Source organism: Poecile atricapillus, chromosome 22 (genome assembly GCF_030490865.1).
Source record: "Poecile atricapillus isolate bPoeAtr1 chromosome 22, bPoeAtr1.hap1, whole genome shotgun sequence".
NCBI classification, from domain to species: Eukaryota; Metazoa; Chordata; class Aves; order Passeriformes; family Paridae; genus Poecile; species Poecile atricapillus.
Window position 1 is genome coordinate 833,757 of NC_081270.1, and position 19,807 is coordinate 853,563.

Genomic DNA, 19,807 nt, shown 5'->3' on the forward strand with positions numbered 1-19,807 from the left:
AGCCAGCAGTGCATTCAGACTGTGTTTGTGGATGAAGCAGTTGGATGTCTCTGACCAGAGCCGCATGGGGAGTGGAATGGAGGAGTTTCCGGAGGAGGAGGCAGCGCAGCTCACTGCTGCAGCTTCCATGGGTCCTGACCAGGCAGAGCAACACACCTCTGGTGTCTTGGGGCCCTTCCAACTCACTGTCATTTAGGAAGGGTATTGATGAAAGTAATACTATCTTGAGGAGGGTTTGCTGATCTGTGATTATTTCAGGAAGTTATGTGGTGCTGTGAATTTCTTAAATCCAAACCACAAACCACTTTGTTAGTACTACAGTCCTTCTTCTGATATTTCTTTGACAGGAACAGCCTTTTTAATATAGGGCTGGGGATTAGGTAGTTGTCTTTCTTCTTTCTAGAGCAAGGAAATGTAATGCTACCCTAAAGCATTATGTAGAGACAATTTGGCTATTTGTGGGGCCTGGGTATTTTTATTCTCCAAGTATTTATGAAAGTAAGAAACCACTGAGGACAGGGAGAATTAACCAGTACTAGACCTCTCAACAATGTATAGTGCTTGGGAAAGCATTATATACAGCCACCTGTTCATGCAAACAATATTAATCTCTTTTTCTGTATGTGTTATTTAAAATAATGCACTGCTGTGGAAACTGAAATGGAGGAGAGATGGTGTGGACAGGAATGGTTTATGGTGTGTTTGGAATGCTCCTGTGCTGGTTGTCTTCTCCCGTGTTACCAGGCTGCAGGTTGTGCTGTCTGTGCTGAATTAGCAGGAAAATTTGTCAGCAGAAACTTCTCTAGACTTAATAAATGTATCTGGTTTGAGGTGGTGATGTTTCTGCAGCCACAAAATCACCAGTTGCAGATAATTGCAAAGATTTTTTTAAGGAGAAGGAAAGAAGCTGGGCTCATGGGCTTCAGTGTGTCATGGAAGTTAGAAGGGTTGAAGATAGACCCAGGTCAGGCCACAACTCTGCATACTGTGAGCATCCCACAACTTAGACTTCTGGTATTCTGGGTAAAGCAGTGTTTCCTGCCATGAAGCCCAAGTATGTGATAGCTGAGTGAGGCTCTGAAACTGTTCTGCAGAGAGGAAAGAACTTCTATAGTCATTGAAGCTTTCTGGACAAAAGCACTTGGACCATTTTTCTCATTCTCTTTAGTTCCACTGGGAGAAGTCTCTCTGAAATGTGGTTTATAGTGTTAAGGGCTGCATATCTTGTAGCATTATCATTGTTGTCAAAGACAGAAGCCATACCTCAACATGGGAGAGTTCAGTCAGGCGGAAGCCTTGGTCTTAAATAAATCTTGTTTTGCACTCTAATTTATTTGTTTTGCACTGATTGACTCGCATTGGCTTCTGTAGGCACTAAACCTCCTTAGGAGCCTTTAGAAAGGATTATTGGAAACCTCAGTGCCTTTGAAGAGCTGTCTGTGTGTCCTTTGTTTATAGTATTAGGTCTCATCTCACTTGCTTTGTATCTGATTGAAAACAAGTTGCAGCTACTGCTCCCAGTGGGTTTCCCTGTTTTTAAATGGAGTCAACAAGTAGAGCCAGAAGTGCCAGCTATACTGGGGTGATGTTTGCTGTATTTCTAAATACTGTTTCCTTTCAAGGAGCGAAGTTTATAAATACAACAGTTAAAAGGGAAGGGGTTTCTACTCTTGCACTATAATTAGCAACATTTAAGATAACATTTATTAAATCAGTGTTTGTAGTTAAAGGCTTATGTTTTCTATTTCCATCTTCTGTTTAATGTAAAACATTTTAAATTTCACTTGAAATTAAGGCTTTGTTGTCTTAATCCTATTTAAACTGTTTTGCGGTGGAATCTTTGTTTTCTCTGCCAGGCTTTTATCCAAATTCAAATTTGGCCAGTTATCCTCTGTCTAAGGTCTTTGGTGCTCTGAATGTTTCTTCTGTTGCAGTTGTGGATAGTAAAAACTGCAAATAGTTTCTAATCAGTCATTTGCATATCTCTTAGCTTCATCAGGCTTATAGCAAAACTTTAATGTATCTTTGTACAAATAAAATCAGATTTAGGCAACTGTTTCAGTGGAGAACAGGAAACTTCCTGTAAGTGGTGACAAACAAGAGATTTTTCTCTAGGCAAAATACAGTTTAATAAAACCTTGTTGAATCCCTTCAGCTATTGGTTTGAATGTGGTGTTTGAAGAATTAGGGTTAATTGTGAAGGCTGATAGTGTAGGCAGCTGATAGTTTATAAATGTTATCTTGTGCTCTGGTGTATGGCAGTTGAGCTTCCAGGGCAGGAGTTACAAGTGCTCCTTAGCTGTGGCAAAGAATCCAAGCCAGAGATCTGAAATTGTGGGGTGAATTTCAACCCCTGGGTTTTCCTTCAGCCGGGAACCCTGGAGGGGGCAATGGTGGATGCCCTTACTTAATCCCTGTCCTGGGGCATCTGGATATTCCACTGAGTCTCCTGGACTCACTCCCTCGTACTTTGCCGCTGCCTTTGATTCCCAGCAGTGGAAATGGTAGCTGGTCGTGGAACCTCACACTGTGGGCAAGTTCCACACTGTCAACAAAGTCAGCATTCGAGCAGAACTTGTGTTTGGTTTTATCCCATTGTTTGGACCTGGTTGTAGGACAATGACTTTTGGTAAAATTGTAGGTTTGAGAAGACCTAGTTAAATAAACAAATACAGTACATCTTTTCATTACCACTGGTTTATTTTGAGTTGCTTATATCCAAATTAATCCTGAGTCTTTTCTCCTGGAGGCAGGAGCAGTGAGTGGCAGGCTGGGCAGGACAGAACACACATTGTAATCAGGCCAGGCTACGCCTTTTCTTGTTCAGCTTTACTTTCAGGGTGGAGAAGGCAGACTTTATTGTGCAGCTCTACACTGCTTGGCTGGACTGTACTTTTCTGTGGTTAGGTACTACACAGACTTGTTCTTTTAATGATATGGCTTGAAATTTAATCAGAACAGTACTAAATTATGACTGTTCAAGGTAAGACACGTTGAAGTTTTTATTGTCTCACTGAAAGGCATCCTTGTAATCTCTTGTCTCCAGAGGAAGACAATTAAGCAAAATACATACAGTAATCAGTTTTTGTTCGACCTTCAGGACAAGTAAAGGACTCTTTATGAGTTCATCTACTGCAGATGAAGTGTATTTCATCTGTATTGACAGAGAATATAATTCTCTTTTTTTAATTTTTCTAGTAATTTTTCATGTGGTCTCAAAGGTAGGTTTTCAGAATGAGGATTTTGTGTTAATTGTCACTAGATTGAACAAATAGCTTTCAATCTCTAGCACTTGTTACTGAGTTTAATATGTTTAACCAGTTAATTCTTAGGAATTTATTTTGACATGAATCATCTTGATTCAGTTCTAACAATATGCAATGTGGCTAGACAGCACTGTATAGTAGAAGTAGTTACCTAGAAGAAAAAGTTTTCCAGCTACAGTCCTTTCTGTGTAAGGTGTGTTTAAATCTTCAGTCATGTAGATGCCAGATCCCATTGAAGTCAAATAAACTTCTGACCAGTTGTAGGAAGATAACAGAAGTCCTCAGAAAGGACTTTGGTAAGTACATTTAATTTTAATATTTGCTTTCAAATTGCAGAGCTGAATTAATCTGGTTTTCTTAATGGCTTTTGATTAAAGTTTCCATGCTAGCCCTAAACCGGGCTGCCCTGCCTGCCTGCTCATTTCCATTCATTAATTCTTCCAGGCAGCAGGAAGAGGTTGCCGCTGGTTATGTGCTGGGTTGTGTTCTGCAGCATCAGCCATCGCTCTTGGGAAGGAAGCATCCTTGCTTTGAGGAGCATTCCCTTTGCTGCAGAGCTGTCAGCCTGCTCTGTTCTGCTTCAGGAGCCGCTGAGCACATTTACCTGGGGCAGGGGCATTTCCAAACCTGCTGTTGGAGGCACACGAGCAGTTCAGTTCCTCCCCTTGTAATTGTAGCAGCAATTACCTGCGGACAATGGGAGCTGGGAGTGGCTGCTGCTCACCTCGTGGGACGTGGGAGGCTTCTGCAGGAGCTTCTCCATCCAGGGTGACACCCGGGAAATGCCTGTGCTTCGCTGGCCTTGGAATTTCTTTGTGCCCACTAAAAGCCGGCAGAAGTCTGGAGCTGCCTGTGCCAGCACAGCTCCCCCCGCCTGACTAGATTAAATGCTCGCTGGGATTTACAGCAGATTCCGGTTGAGGCGCTTACAAATAGTGTGAATATTGTATTTCAAGGAAACCAGTGGAGTTTATCCCAGTTAAATGGCAGGAGATTAACAACCCAGGGCACTTTGTTAGTGTCAAGCTTGGAGTAGGCTGCTGTTCTGGTTTGAGATTACCAGTCTGGCTTTGAACCACTTCTGTAGATTGCAGGAGGTTTGTGACAATTAAACTACCCCTTCACATTTTTGTCCCTCTTCTCAGTCCAGCATTTAATGCTATTTAAGCAGCTGAGATCAGGATAATGCTTGGTTCAGTTTGATTGAAGGGAAGCAGTGATGTATTGCTCGTAAACTGTACTTCATATTTCAAATGCTAGCTTGAGAATTCCTTCCAGTGTGTGGTTATGCTGAAGTCAGTAGATCACAAATATGGATAACAGGCCTTTCCTGGATATTCAGCAGTAAGTTTGGTGTTTTAAAATCCAGTGATCTTTAGCCTTCATACACACAAAGGGATTTAAGCTTTATGTTTTAAAATCTAGTGATGTTTTAGCCTTCCAAAACACAAAGGGGTTTAAGCTTTATGATTTTATTGTCTGCAGCACAATAAAAGGACATGACTTTGCTTTCAACTGGGCCTGTTGTTTGAAGGTTCACTAAACTCTGCAGATGCTCAGCATACTCATAATTCTGTTCATATGTAGTTACAGTACTTCAAGGTTTTATAGAACTCCCTACCCAGCAGTAGTGGGATTTAGGAGGTTGCTAAATTAGGAGAAGGTTTCTCAGAACTTTAAAAAAAACAAAAAACAAAACGTAAGTATTTTTGTAATCCACATTCAGAAACCTTAGAATGGAGATGGAGGTTTTTTTCCTGGCAGAGATCTGTTCTGGTATTTTATACCACAACCTTGCAAGGATGAACGGATGAAAGGACTCAGATTTTCAATTGGGGTATAACTGTACTGACAGAAAAATACACAATTGTGACCTCCTTGTGCTCCTGGAGCCACAGCTGTATTGGTGAGATGGTTTTCTTGAGAGCAGGTTTGAATTGTGGGTGAGCATTCCATGGGAGCCTCACACCTGAGCAATTTCCCTCGGAGGGAGGAATCTGTGTTGGTGCCTCTGAGCACGGCCAGGTTTGCTGTGAGGTGTTTCTGGGAGCACTGAGCTGCTCTGGGGAAACAGAACAGTGTGCCTGGCATTTACTGGCTCTCTGGGGTGCTGCATGCTGCAAGTGTGCCTGTGTGAGCATACTGAGGCAATAAAGAGGGTGTTCTGTATTAACTAAAACCACATGGAGTAATTAAACATAGTTTGCATTAAAACAGTTCCTTGTGAGTTCTTTCTTGCTGCATTGTTACGGATGAGGGTGATATATCCTGTCTGCTGTTGCCACTAACTAGTAAAAGATTGCAGATGAAAACATATTGGGAGTATTATGGTTTCCTGTATGAGTTCTCTAGGTTTAATCATTTATTGAAGTGTTCTTTTATCAGTTTTTCAATTCCCCTAGGTAAGCATATGGCACATGACATGAATCCATTTTAGTTCATTGAAGAGGCAGGATTCGAGAGTCTGGGTTAGCCTTCCATATCTGCCTGTTTTACCAATCTGCTTATCTAATTCTTTAGAGGTGAAATAACAGGACTCAGCTGTGTGATAGTGTTCATGCTGTAGTGTTTATTGTGCTGTAATTGCACAGGTATGCATTTCATAAGTTCTAAGTTCTTGATCTCCTGCAGACCAAAACCTGGGTGATGTTGCCTCTGGAATGCTTTTTGGTGTGTTTGTTGTTGCCTCTAGCAAAGCATTTCTTGTATTTCACTATGCATTGTTTGCTGAAGATAATTGGTTTTGTCTGGTAAGGAGCAGTTTTCAGGCCCTTTAGGTTGTTTTTTCATTTGGCTTTAAGCAATCTTCCAGAATTGCATTTGGGAAAATGGTCCTATTAAGGAAATGTAACCATCCAGGAGCCACTCAGGTGGTCACACTCCACCACCTGAGCTGGGGATCGTAGCATAAAGCTAAATATTTAATAATTAAGGGGCTCTCCTATTGGATTGTCACAGAGTAGATGACAACCTGGTAGATGACATGATTTGATCTTGCATCTTTAGTGATGTAGTGGGAAAAACTTGGAGGCTGACAAGGAAAGACACTGAATTTCTCTGCAGCAGAGGAAGACCAGTCATCTTGAGACAGGCTCAGGTGATCAGTTTGAGGCTCTTCTGTGCAGAGGTGAAGGATACTCTCATGTGAGATTTTTTTGTGCAGTTTCCCAGTCTCTTAAAACAAGTACTAAAGAAATAAAGTTTGGGCTCTTTTCCACCTGTTTTCTTAATGATAGTGAAACCCCCTTATACAAGACAAAAAGCTGACATGAGAGCAAGTCTTCATGTTGTGCAGAACAGTCCACCAGCTGTATCCCAAGTTTTCCATGGTGGGGGGAAGCAGAGTGTAAACAAAAGTTTGTTTTGGCCAGACTTCCCTTGTGTGGTGCTGAGGTTTTGCTGGTATCACACTTGACACTGATGGCAGCAGCTCCCCATCACTGTTAGCAGGTTTTTGAATTGCACTTCAGGGGCATCTTAAATCCCAGCATAGTTTGAAAGTAATTTAAATTCTCTGAGTTACTTTTGGAAAGCCTACAGGGACACTCAACTCTTCTGAACATACTTAGCTAGGATTTTGTCTCAAATGTTTTAGTTTATTAAAACCTTGATTCAGAATTATAAAAGAGGAGAGTACTAAAATTAGTATTATAAAGCATTTTTTAAAGGTATTGTCAGTTTCAGATGTTTTGTACTTTGTTTTCCTTTCAGTTAACAAGCATAAGCCATGGATTGAAACAACCTATCATGGCATAGTTACAGAAAATGACAACACCGTGCTCCTGGACCCCCCTTTAATAGCCCTGGACAAAGATGCTCCTCTGCGTTTCGCAGGTACAGAATTCATCTGCATTTCTGTTTGAAGATGTGCAAGTGCTTTCTTGGGGGCAAATGCTCCCATGCTCCAAATGTGTGTGTTTTCCCTAACAGGAGCATAACATTTCAAAGCTTTTAGATCCTAGGAAATGTGTGTGCATGGTCTGGTGTTTTATTTCAGGTTTGCAGCTGTATCCAAGTATCCAAACCATAAAGTACTTTGCTTCTTTCAATTAATGCGTACATGGTAATTTTTCTGTGTTTTATTTTTGTTTTGTTTTCATAGTGTCTATCCTTTTCCTCAGTCCTCTAGATTCTACATTTCACAGCATTCAGCGTGGGAGTTCTGAAACTGATTTTCTTACCATTCTGAAGAGAGTTTACTTTGGGTTTCCTTAGTGTTTTTTATTTGTGTCTTAATAGAATGAAAATACTAATTAGTAGAATTAGGATTACATGTGTATGATAAATTTGCTTGACAGTCTAGGGTATGTTAAAAACTGAACAACTTCCTCTGGCTGAAGAAAAGGCTTTTTTTTCTCTAGCAAAGAATGTAGGGAATGATACACAAGATATTTGCCAAGTGTGGGCTAATTCTTCACTTTGAACATAGGATTGACAATTTTCTTACAAACTTCTGCAGTATTTTTTTTTTTCTGAAAACATTTGTTTAGGAATACTGTATTCATTACTTGCATGCACAGTTATGGAAAGTCCTTTTTTGAATTTGAGAGTGTCAGAAAGATGTGTTTGAAGAATACCACTGGGCATCTGCAGGTATTTAAATTATTTGTAGTAGATAACACAAGCTTAAACTGGATAATTGCAGCAGCTTATTTGGTTAAGCAAAATTTAAGAATTAAGAATCCTAGTGAAGTACCTAAAGGATGTGACATGAGCCATTTTGGAGAGCATTGCTTAGACTGGCTTCATGGAGGAAGAGACAGGAGAGTGATTAAATTACAAGCCATTTGAAATGTTCAGCAGCTGACTGCATTGAGTGCTGCAGTTTTATGGCAGTTTGGTCACAATTTTCTTGAGGTAGTGCATAAAATAACAGTTTTGTTGCATTATCATAAGTCTGGTATTGTCTCCAGTGAAGTTGAAGATAATGGTAAAGTTGCTATTCAGAAGTTGAGAGATAATGCTAAACCTCTGGAATTCAAACTTCCTCATGTGTTGGGTACATATGGCAGAGGCTCTTCTGCTGTCTCAACTGGAAATAAAACAGCTGTGTACAAAAAAACCCTTTATGGCCAAACAAAGAAGCTTGTATTGGGATACTCAAAATCTGTTAATTAAAAAGAGGAATGGGAAGCCTGACTTGTGCTCTCGGGGATGAGGAGAACATGAATCACCTCTTGAGTTCTTAAGTGCTTTAAATGTAGGTGCTGGTAATTCAGCAGCATTGAACAGATTCTGCAAATGGCAGTTTCTTACCTCTTGGATAGGAATGCTTTCAAGAAAGTACTGTCAGACTATCTTCAAATGTTTTGATATGTTTGCAGAGGAAAATCCAATGTCAAAGCATTTCTTAAATGAGACTTCCCGTTGGGTTGATCTAAATTGTAAACCTGCTTTCATTAAATGAACATTTTATCAACTGGGAGTTGTATAAACAGAATATATTTGTATAAACAATATATTTTGGCTTTCAAAAATGGAGATTTTTTAAACAGCAGCAGAGTTAAAGAAATGAAATTTTGAGTATGGCACGTGAACATTGTGAAGAAGTCTCAGTATGAGACTGTTGGGTTTGACTTGCATGAATGTTGGAGGAGCGTGCTGTGGGGATGTGTGGAAGTGTTTGTGTGCCAGTAAATAAATGCAGCAATCCTCGAGCTGTCCTTGGGGAGCCCGGCTGGGTGAGCTGTGCCCTGGTCCTGGCACCGACCCTGCCCCTTCCTGGCCTTCAGCGTGGGGAGCCCACGGGGCCAGCGGTGCTTTCACAGCAAAACAGAGCAGTGCTCAGCACTCAGGGGCTGCTGCAGCCCTTACTCCTCTTCCTACTTAGAAATCAAATTTATTCATGCTTCAAAAGCCTGGATATTTTAATTAATTGTGCCCTCTAGCTGAGCGCTGAAACTCTGAACTATGTGAAGGTTTAAAATACTTTAAGTAGAGCTTTTTTGCTTTATTTCAGTTTTGAGCGTGTCGAAACATCTCAAAACAAGTTAATTTAGATGCTTTGTAGTACATGGACTGTGGGGCAAGGAAAAGTAACAAATTACTGCTTTTCTCACTCTGTGCTGTGGGTAGGATCCTAAAATTCAGGTGTGCAAAAAGAAGTGGGGTTATATAGATGTTTATGTCTCGGGTTATTTGTATGGTTTTAAATGTGAAATGACACACTTTTGAGAACAGGATGGATACAGTCATGCCAGCTTGCCTTGTCAAACTGCCTGGCACGTAGGGACAGGATGGAATCTGTCTTCTGCACCATCACTGTTACAGATCTGCTTGAGAAAACAATGATCATTCTTGTTCCTCAGTGACTCTTTTCTGCATTACAGATTGAGTCATGTTGGAATTTGCTCCTAAGTGGTTTTGCTGAAAAAAATAAATTAAAAATAAAATAAAAGACAGTTACATTTTTTATTGTATGTTTATTGCTTGTGCCTAAAATCAGTCTGATGGCTGAAGCTCTCAAGCAGGGGTTTCCCCTTCACTGTGCATAAAGGAACTGAATTTGTTATATTTGAAACAGCCACTGTTAGATCTGGATGCCTTCACACACAGCTGAACGTGTTCTGTTATGAGAGTGCAGTGGAGGGTCTCGTAGGCAGATGCTTGAAATGTTTCCTCTGGTCTTTTGATGTGTCTGTGACAGGGCTTCAGTCCCTCTTCCCCCACCCCTGGAGAAAACTCAGTCACATGCCTTTGTTTCCCTCTTGCTACTCTGGGATGCAAGCAGTATTTTGTAGGAGTTAGAAATTTTTAATTTAAAACATGAATATATGTAGACCTTTGAAAAGGATCTTGTAGAATCTTGATTGATGCTTTTAAAAAACTCCAAAATCCATCAAGGCCTTGGGTCCCTCTCCCTGGAGGCAGCTCCCCGTGCTGGGGTGGGACAGTGCTGATGCCCCCAGCCCCAGTTTGCTTAGGAAGGGAGCTCTGCTGACAGGGGCAGGGCTCAGCTGGGAGGGGGACTTCCAGAAGTGTCCTGTAGAGGAGGTGACACTGTGAGCAAACACATCATGTCCCATCTGTGGCTCTCTTGCATAGCTGGTAGCAAACCTAAGAGGAAATTTTGTTGCAGTAGTGTTTCAGCCGTTATGTCAAATTTGAAGCTGTACTGCTGGGAAAATATATTGCTCCCCCTCCACATTCCTTAAATTAAAACTTCTGTTCATCAGGATTACAATTCAATGTGTATATTTTTTAGTCATTAATTATGGCAATACTTTATATAGAATAATGTAAATAAATTCAGATAAATTCTACTTTATGGGCAGTTATTAATCAACATGCAATTTTGAAAATATCTCGTTTAGCAGTTGGTATTACTAAAAAAAAAGAAAAGGAGAAAACAAAGCCTTGATTATATGAAATATTTCAAAATTCTTTAAATGAAAACCTGGAGTTAAAAAATTAAATCATATTTAACATAACTAAAACTCTAAAATTGTAACAGTTACAGCATATCACCGCTGGAATTTTAAAATACAGTTTTTCCAAAGCTTTCTGTGTAATGTGTGCTTCTTTGCCTTTTCCTTATTTGCTCCCATTCAACCTTTCCTGTTACTGACTTGGGTTTGTCTTTTTTCCCTTTAGAGAGTTTTGAGGTGACAGTCACCAAAGAAGGTGATAAAGGGTTCTTTCTATCCCTTTTATGAATATTAACCTACTAACTTTGGTTATGAAATGGGGAATCAGCACTGAAACAGAAGATCCTGTCATGCTCTTTTGTCCCATTTATTCTCCCAGTTTTTTTCTATTTTAAAATATATTGATAAAAAGTGTTATGTAACCAAACCCTTGGTTAGAAATATCTGTAAATCAGACATCCATTTGAACCATTTGGGGATATTGTACGTTGTGTGAGCACTGAAGAAGTTGTTTGGGGGAAATTAGCATTTTCTGATATTTTCACTTGCAGATAATTTCTGTGGGACAGCTGAAGTTTTCCACATGCTTTGTGAAGTACTGTTGAAGTGCTGAGGCATTACAGCACCTTCCCTGCAGTACACACCCTTCAGGACTGACTTTAGTGGTTTAAAATATGAACCAACCTCCTTTTTCTGAATACCTCTGGACATGTTTTCATTAGGAGTGTGTTGTTGGTGCTAAGAAACCACTGCAACTGTAATAGCAAAATAGTGGGGTTGGTGTAAGAAAATCCCCATCAAAATATAACAAGTTGCAGAGGTAAAAACACAGTGTAGGTAGTGAAATAGTTTGAGTGGCTTTTGTTGTGTGCTGAGCTTACCCAGCTGTGCCAGCCAGTCTTGTAGTGCAGCCTAAGGTTTAGATGTGTTTAAAACTGATGTGCTGGGGACTTCTCTTCCAAGTCAATAGGGTGAAGAGTTTGAATAGAAGGAATGCCTTCTAAATCGTTCCCTGGGAACTTCTGGACTAACATTTGGCCCGTGTTAGTAGATAGCTGTTGAAATGGATGCCTGAGAAGTTGGTATTTCTACCTTTCTCATTCAGTAGTTTATTTTGATTCCCTGATTTTAGCCAGGTACATTGCACAGGAAGACTTTGTCCTTTGATCTGTTGACAGAATTTCTGTAATTATGGTGCTGAACCTGTACTTGAAACCTTTTCATCCCTTGACTTGTAACTGTGCATTTTAACCTCTTGCTCTGGTCAAAGTAAACCAGCTGCCCAGCTATTGCCAGTAGCTTGGCATAGAAGATATTACCAGTGGCCTTGGCTGTATGCTCACATAAGATCTACTCTTGCCCTAGAGCTGTCTCAAGTACTCCTGTGAAATGCCTGTCTACATTTCTCTTTTTCTCTTTTGTACTCCTGCATGAATGGATGCAAAGTAAACAAAGTTGCTTGGAAGGCAGACGTTTGCTTCTTTTTACTAAAGTTCCCAGAATTCACCCATTTTAAAGCACAGTGCTCTTGCTTTGTCCACAGACCCTCACAAACCCCTGGCTGCAAAATATTTGGTCGTTTATTTTTAAAATGTATCATCATGTTGACCAGTTCTAACCTGTCTTGTCTTTAACTCTGTAGGTGAGATTTGTGGATTTAAAATCCACGGGCAAAATGTTCCCTTTGAAGCAGTGGTAGTGGATAAATCCACTGGTGAGGGAATAATACGCTCTAAGGAAAAGCTTGACTGTGAGCTGCAGAAGGATTACACCTTCACCATCCAGGCCTACGACTGTGGGAAGGGACCAGATGGAGCAAATGCAAAGAAATCCCACAAGTAAGTCAGTCTGGGGTGGGCTGGGGGGAAGTTTGGCTCCAAGGGGTCTCCTGCTTGTGGTGATCTGTGGTCTGTGTATTGAGAGTAAATGTGAACCAGCTGTTCATACTGGAGGGCTTTTCATGGAACCACAGAAAGGGTCAGCTTGGAAGGGACCACACTGGGTCATCTGGTCCAACCTCCCTGCTCAAGCAGGGCAATAGTAGAAATAAAAAGAGAGCAGCCAGCTGGACACAAAGTGCTTGGACATCCCTTCATTTGTATTTTAGGTGGTGCTGCTTCATCCCTGGATGTCTCTGAATTTACATTAGAAAACCAGGTGGGGACAGAAGCAAGGAAACTGCTGATACACTTAAAATCTGTCTTGAGTTGGTAGAGTTTGTGTGGGATACCAGGCCTGGACATTGTTTTGAATTTGATTTCTGAATCCAAAAAACTGGTTCAAGAAATCAGTCTGTATTAAGTTTAACCAAATGCCAAAGCATTCATGTTTCTATCATTTCCAGACAGCCTCACCAGAGAACCCAAGATCAATAGCATGGGGCTCATCTCTGCCTACATTAAAGAATGAGAACAAAGCAGTCTTGACTTATCTTTATCTGAGGAAAAACCACAATATAAAGTAGTCTCTAGAAAAGCCACTTCACAATAACTGTTTGACACTCTGGTGTAAACATCTGCAGAGCATGTGGGAGATGAGCAGTTGTGTGGAGCAAAGAGAGAGGCATAAATAAGATGAGGAATAGAGTAGCAGAGGTCATCTTGGTGACAAACAAAACCTTGCTATTCTATAACTATTCAAGGATTTAAGTTTTATTTGCAAATAACCAGTGATAGTAAGCAAAACCTAGAACTATGCTGAGTTATATAGTGATACACTGGAGAAACACCCACTGCTTTCCTAGGTAGGGTAGTTGAGATTGTTGGGTTTATTAGTCATTGGTAGCTTCTTTCTGAGAGCTGGAATGCTGGAGGATGACTTTGTGTGGAAAAGAAGCTGATTGGGCAGAATCTGTAATAAAAGCATTTATTTGCACAAGAGAAAAGTGACAGTCATTCAGAAGCAGATACAAATATTCCTGTTATTCAAACCCCAAACCTTCACGTTCATGGAAGTAAGAGGACTGGAAGGAAAAAAGGCAAATGTAAAATGCAGACTTTCCCTTGTTTAAAGTACCCAGGAAACAGACCTTCAAAACAAGTTTTCATTTCTTATTTCTTGGTTAGACCCAACTGTAATTCTTGAACAGATATTCTGTGGTAGTATAAATGCCATTTGCCTTCATTTCAGTGGTGTTACATGGTATGGGAAGACTGGATGGAGGTTAGTTGGAGGGAGGGCATTTGGAACACTTTGCACAGGAACAGGGCAGATGCAGAGGTGTCAGGTGGAAAGGCTGGCACGGCTCAGGTGGCAGAGGGGGAGCTGCTGTGCCCCAGTGCTGGCAGGAGCAGGGTCTGCAGTCCCTGGAGCCCTGTGTGTGTCATTGCAGGGCCACAGTCCATATCCAGGTGAACGATGTGAATGAGTACGCCCCGGTGTTCAAGGAGAAGTCCTACAAGGCCACGGTCATCGAGGGCAAGAGGTCTGACAACATCCTCAGGGTGGAAGCTGTGGATGCAGACTGCTCCCCCCAGTTCAGCCAGATCTGCAGCTACGAGATCGTGACTCCAGACGTGCCCTTTGCCATCGATAAAGACGGTAAGAGACGGAGCCGGGGCTGGGACTGACTCTCACTGGTCACCCAAAGAGCAGGAGTCACCCTGCTCAGCAGCACCTGAAAAGTCAAACAGTGCAGGGTAATTCACTTGCAGATGAGTTTGTTCAAATCTGTATGTGGTACATAGGTGTACTGGATGCATTTTATACAGCAGTGACCCTGAAGAATTGTATTGATGTCTGACAATTGCCTTTTTTCTGTGTCAGGTTATATAAAAAACACAGAAAAGTTAAGCTATGGTAAAGAACACCAGTATAAACTGACAGTAACAGCCTATGACTGTGGGAAGAAGAGAGCTGCTGAGGATGTGCTGGTTAAAATTAGCGTGAAGCCTACGTGCAAGCCTGGCTGGCAAGGTTAGTTTGCTCTCTTTCCTCTCTGCTTTTAGCATTTGCTGCTACCTTCAGTTAAACATGAGAGATCTTCAATATTATTTCTTTGGATAAATATTCAGGTTGGAGCAAAAGAATAGAATATGAGCCTGGCACTGGATCTCTGGCTCTGTTCCCTGGGATGCATTTGGAGACATGTGATGAGCCAATAACCTCAGTTGAAGCAACGGTGGAACTAGAAACCAACCATATTGGCAAAGGCTGTGATAGAGACACCTACTCTGAGAAATCCATCCACAGGCTCTGTGGTAAGAAGGCTTTTGTTAAAATAAAAGTGGTCTCTCTTGTTTACTAGTTTTACTTTGAATTTTTTTAGACCAGAAATCCGTGAGTAGATCTGGTCTTCATTTGCACATAGTTTCCTTCAACTCATTTCCTTACTGGCAGCAAAAGGCATGAAGTTACCTGATGGTGACTTCTACACTAATTCTGAAATGTGGTAAAGAATCTCCTTCTTCTGCCTCTCCACTGTCTTACATAGACTAGTAATGTCCCTTGCATGAGATTCATGTTCAAGAGCTAAAACAATCTGTGTTGAAGGGTATAGCCAGTAAAGTCTCTCTGTTTTTCTGAGCATGATGGATGTAATGGCTGCAATCTGAGGAATACTTGACAAAAAACTAGAGAAAACCAAGAAAGAATGGTTTGGAAAAAAAACAGTTAACTTGGATCAGTTGAATTTGTACTGTATTTGCCCTAGGAATAAAGGCCCTTGGCATCCACTTCTGCTGCAGTTAAGGGTCTTATAAAAAGTCAGTGAGTCCTTTGTAGCCATATGGAAGAACTGAGATTACAGGATAAATTATCACTCATGATTTATGTCTTCAACCTCAGTTGAGAGTAATTGAAAGTCTGAATAGCACATAACCCCAGAGACCCAGGCAGTTCCTGAGCCGTTCCCTGATTGGGGTCAGTGTGATGTTAAAGGTACCTGCTGCTGGCTGTGCAGTGAGCAGGCAGTGAGCTGGGAGGGGCTGCTTGTGCACTCTGTTCAGCTGGATCAGTTCTGCTCTCACAGCTAAGTACAGTGTCTAGAGAAAGGTGTTGTGCTCATGGGTCTGAGGGACAAGGGGCATTAATGAGAGGGCTCCTGAGATAGAGGCGAAATCAGGTTCTATAGTTGTGGAGATTGAAACTGTTCTGCTTATTATGAGATTAGTTTTCTACCCAGAAGTCAAATTTGTGGAAGTTACCATGGTGTTAGATGCCTGTAATTAGTGCCACATTATTTAAAAGGAGAATTGCTTGATTTGTGATGATAGTGCATAATCCTGGCAGTTGGTGCTGAGAAATGAGTGCTGAGATAAACAGTTGAATCTGAAACCAGTGGTGGTCTTGTAAATTTCAGTTTTCATTTGAGCATTTGTGTTGTAGGTGCTGCTTCTGGCACAGCCGAGCTGCTCCCCCCTCCAAGCAGTGCTGCTAACTGGACCGTGGGGCTGCCCACGGATAATGGCCATGACAGCGACCAGGTCTTCGAGTTCAATGGCACCCAGGCTGTGAAGATTCCAGATGGTGTAGTCACAGTCAGTCTGAAAGAGCCCTTCATGATTTCAGTGTGGATGAGGCACGGGCCCGGAACCAAAGAGAAAGAGACAATTCTGTGCAATTCAGACAAGACAGGTTTGTCAGTACTTCAATTATGAACAGTCTTTGTGCTTGGTTGGTTTTTTATGTGCTCTGGCAGTGCATGTTACAGCATTTTCTCTACCTTAAGGTTTTCTTGGAATTGAAATGAGGTCGACTTTAAAAATCACTATTGTGCTTATGTTTAGGCTCAGCCTTGGATGATGTAGCTTCAGATTGGGCAGACTTGTTTTTCTAAATCTGTCTCGGTTTACATTATGCACTCCTTTTGCTGTGGTAGATTACTTATTCTGGCACTGCAGCCTCGAGTTTGCATCTCCAAAGATAGCCTTGTTCTTGATGCTGCCTAAAAACATTTAGACACACATATCAGGTCTAGTGAGTGACAGCATTTGCTGCTGTATATTTCTTTTCCTTAGGAGGATATAATTTCTTTTTCCAGAGATGAAGTTTTTTTTTTTTATGCTTGGCATAATTTCACTCTCTGCTTATGACACAGAAACAATAATTTGGAAAATGCCATTAATAAGAGGGAAATATGATAACCCTGTTTCCATAATTGCCATTTGTAACAAAAAAAGCTCTTCTGTTTGCAAATAGAGCTCTTTTTCTCCTGCTGACAGGTTTATCTCTGGCTCTTCAGTGCTGTGCCTGGGTTTAGATTGGGTTTGGATAGAGATACTCTGTTCTGCAGCCTCATGAGTGAGCTGAGCCTTCAAGAGTGCCCTCACTACTGCTGCAGATGTTTTACATTCCTCTTGCCATGCCTAATTTTCTTCTGCCTTGATTACTGCCTATAAATTACTTCAATATTAAAGTGTGAAATTGCAGAACATGTGAATTTTGTTGGCAAGGCTTGCAGAAAGTACCACTCTTAATTCAAATATCTGTGCAGATATGAACCGGCACCACTACAGCCTCTACGTGCACAACTGCCGCCTGGTCTTCCTGTTCCGCCAGGATCCTTCTGAGGGAAAAACCTACAAACCTGCAGAGTTCCACTGGAAGCTGAATCAGGTGAGCCTGAAGGGCTCTTGGCTAGAGTGCTGCAGTGAGAGGCAGTGGTGACTGATGTCCCTGGTAGTGTATGTAGGAACAAATCCTGTCTGCTGCTCCAAGCTCCCACAGCCTGTTCCCCAGAACCCAGCAGTGCTTGTTTTACGTGTTCATCTTGAGTAGGAAATAGAAAATACAGCATCAGTCTTACAGCTGTGACCAAATGCACTCTAAGGTGGAGTGCGTGAGAAAACAGGAGGTATTTATTCCAGCTTGTTTCTAGCATTCAAGTACTTCTGAGCATATGACATTTTCTCAGCCCCCTGTATCTGTGATAAATAGTCATGGTTTTTTAACAGTTGCTTTTAGCAAATACCTGTCCTTTGTCAGGTAAGGTTGTCTTATATCAGTATTTCAGGATGTGCATGCATGTAGATATGTATTTTTAGATTGAAATATGCTGTTATTTAATATAAAATTTAAAGGAAAATAAGTATATGCAGCTTCCTGTATTGGCAACAGAATAAAGAAACTTTTTATTAATATTTGGCAGTCAGTTCCCTTTTCAGATGTGTGCCATGTGTGTGAAAGATCAACTGTGTACAGGCTTGTATCGTAGGTTGTTGGTACATCTGCATGTATGTTTATGTAAAATATAGCACCAGATCAGTTACTGAACTGTAATGAGGAAAAAATGACAGTAGAATTTTTCAAACTCTCTCCACTCAGGTGTGTGACAAAGAGTGGCACCACTATGTCGTCAACGTTGAATTCCCTGCGGTGTCTCTGTACGTGGATGGTGTTTCCTACGATCCCTTCCCAGTCACTGAGGATTACCCACTCCACCCTTCCAAGATAGAAACACAGCTGGTGGTTGGAGCATGTTGGCAAGGTAACTATTTAAAATCGTTCATACTTCTAATTAAATTTTTTAATGAAATCTTGGTGGTTATCTGAAAGTACCATGCATTTCTTTAGTGCATGAAATGTAACTTGTTTTGCCTCTCGCAGATTGGTTTTGCTCCAAGCTGGTATCACATATTTCCTGAGTCATTTTTTCCAGGAGTGTTTGTTTGTATTCTCGTTGGCCACAGGTGTGTGAAATACAAGCCTGTATTCCATCAGCGTGATTTTTGTGGTGGCCATGGGAATACTGACAGCTTATTTTTAATAATAGTTGTAACAATACCTCATGCACTTCAGATTACCAAGCAGAACACTTCATTTCAAGTAGGTTGAAAAGCATCTTGTAGGAAAAGTGTTCTCATCAATGTCCAGCAGACAGCTCTGCAGAGCAGCACAGCAGTGCTGTCTCTTGGGTATTTTTTCCACTTCTGCTTATAAAAATAGACATCTGCTTTTTTGTCTGCTCTATTCAAGCTGCTCTACGTTATATATACAGCTCTTCTCCAAGGAGAGAGAAATTTTATCCTTTTGAAGAAGTTCTTTTAACATTTCTTTTAAAATTTTAAAAGCAGACTTTAATTTTTGGTGCTTCCATCTGATAAATTGTCTGCTTAATATGTGTGATTCTATTATTGATTAAGAAATCTGTGTTTGTAATGGCTTCTTTTGATCAGCTTTCAATACCTTTTGGTGATTTGCTGTATGAGTCTGGATCTCACCTTAATTTCCCCTCAGATGGAGCCAGTTGTTAGAATTGTGTCATCTTACTGAAGTGGTTTGTGGGAGGTTTCCCCTCTTGGTTCAGGTATTCTGCAGCTCTTGCTGCTGTCACTGCTGCCTGTGTGTGGGGCTCTTTGGGCTGTGGGGCCATGACTGTTCTTGTTACAACACAGTGCTGTGTCTTCCCTGCATTGCAGCTTTTCCAAGAACTCAGAATCCTTAAGGAGCTGGGTCCAGTATAAGCAAACTTTGGGGGATGTGCTGCTTTCTGGGGTTAGAGAGTTTGCCAAATTGTAACTACTTGGTCCTTTCCCTATTGTCCTATTCTTTGTCTTGCTTTTCTACAGAATATACAGGAAATGAAAATGACAATGAAACTGTGCCCGAGACCTCTGCAGGTTGCTGGAGTTTTTTCCCTGCTGTTTTATTTCGTTTTTAAGCTAAGACATTGCTTCATCTCGCACACAGCATGAAATGCAGGCATTGCATTCGGGCCATTGACCTTCACATAATCCTCTCCTAGGCTTGTGTCTTCATTGTGCTTCATTTGCAGAGCATCATCAGCTGACTTCTGCTTGGTTTGGGGTTTTTTTGTTTGTTTTGGGTATTTTTTGGTTGCATCCAAACAAATGTACCTTCACGTACAGATCTGCAATGGTTGTGACTGCAGTGAAGTGAGAAAAAGTTGCTGATGTAAAATATCAGCTATAATCTCTTTCATCCAGTTTTGTTAAAGCATAAACACACATCATCCTGTATAAATGTACGTATTTATGCATGTAGGTGTGTGTCTTTATGATGGAGTTTACCCAGTGCATTGGGAAGCACCTCTGGAACAAAGGTACCTTTGCTCCTCTCTCAGAACGACTGATTCCGTGTTTAGATCAGGCTGCTCATAAAGACAGACCTCTAACTTAGAGTGGATATTCACTTGGTCAGATATTTATATCAAATTCTAATTACAGTGAATGGGCAAAAAAGCTTCAGCTTCCAGGTATTTCAGATTGGCTACAG

The 19,807-nt window shown here is 41.1% G+C and overlaps 1 protein-coding gene across 4 annotated transcripts in view; it reads left to right on the top strand.

The window, feature by feature from the left end:
• The window catches only part of CLSTN1 (calsyntenin 1), a 30,382-nt gene that overhangs the window by 2,060 nt on the left and 8,515 nt on the right, over window positions 1-19,807 (top strand). The window contains exons 2-11 of one of the 4 annotated variants that reach the window (XM_058854984.1): window positions 6,978-7,100; window positions 10,860-10,889; window positions 12,276-12,471; window positions 13,965-14,173; window positions 14,399-14,548; window positions 14,647-14,832; window positions 15,959-16,207; window positions 17,067-17,188; window positions 17,897-18,059; window positions 19,141-19,191. In XM_058854984.1, the coding sequence (XP_058710967.1) occupies window positions 6,978-7,100; window positions 10,860-10,889; window positions 12,276-12,471; window positions 13,965-14,173; window positions 14,399-14,548; window positions 14,647-14,832; window positions 15,959-16,207; window positions 17,067-17,188; window positions 17,897-18,059; window positions 19,141-19,191 (1,479 nt within the window). The remainder of the gene's footprint in view (window positions 1-6,977; window positions 7,101-10,859; window positions 10,890-12,275; window positions 12,472-13,964; window positions 14,174-14,398; window positions 14,549-14,646; window positions 14,833-15,958; window positions 16,208-17,066; window positions 17,189-17,896; window positions 18,060-19,140; window positions 19,192-19,807) is intronic. The other 3 variants (XM_058854986.1, XM_058854985.1, XM_058854987.1) reach the window with 3 other exon arrangements.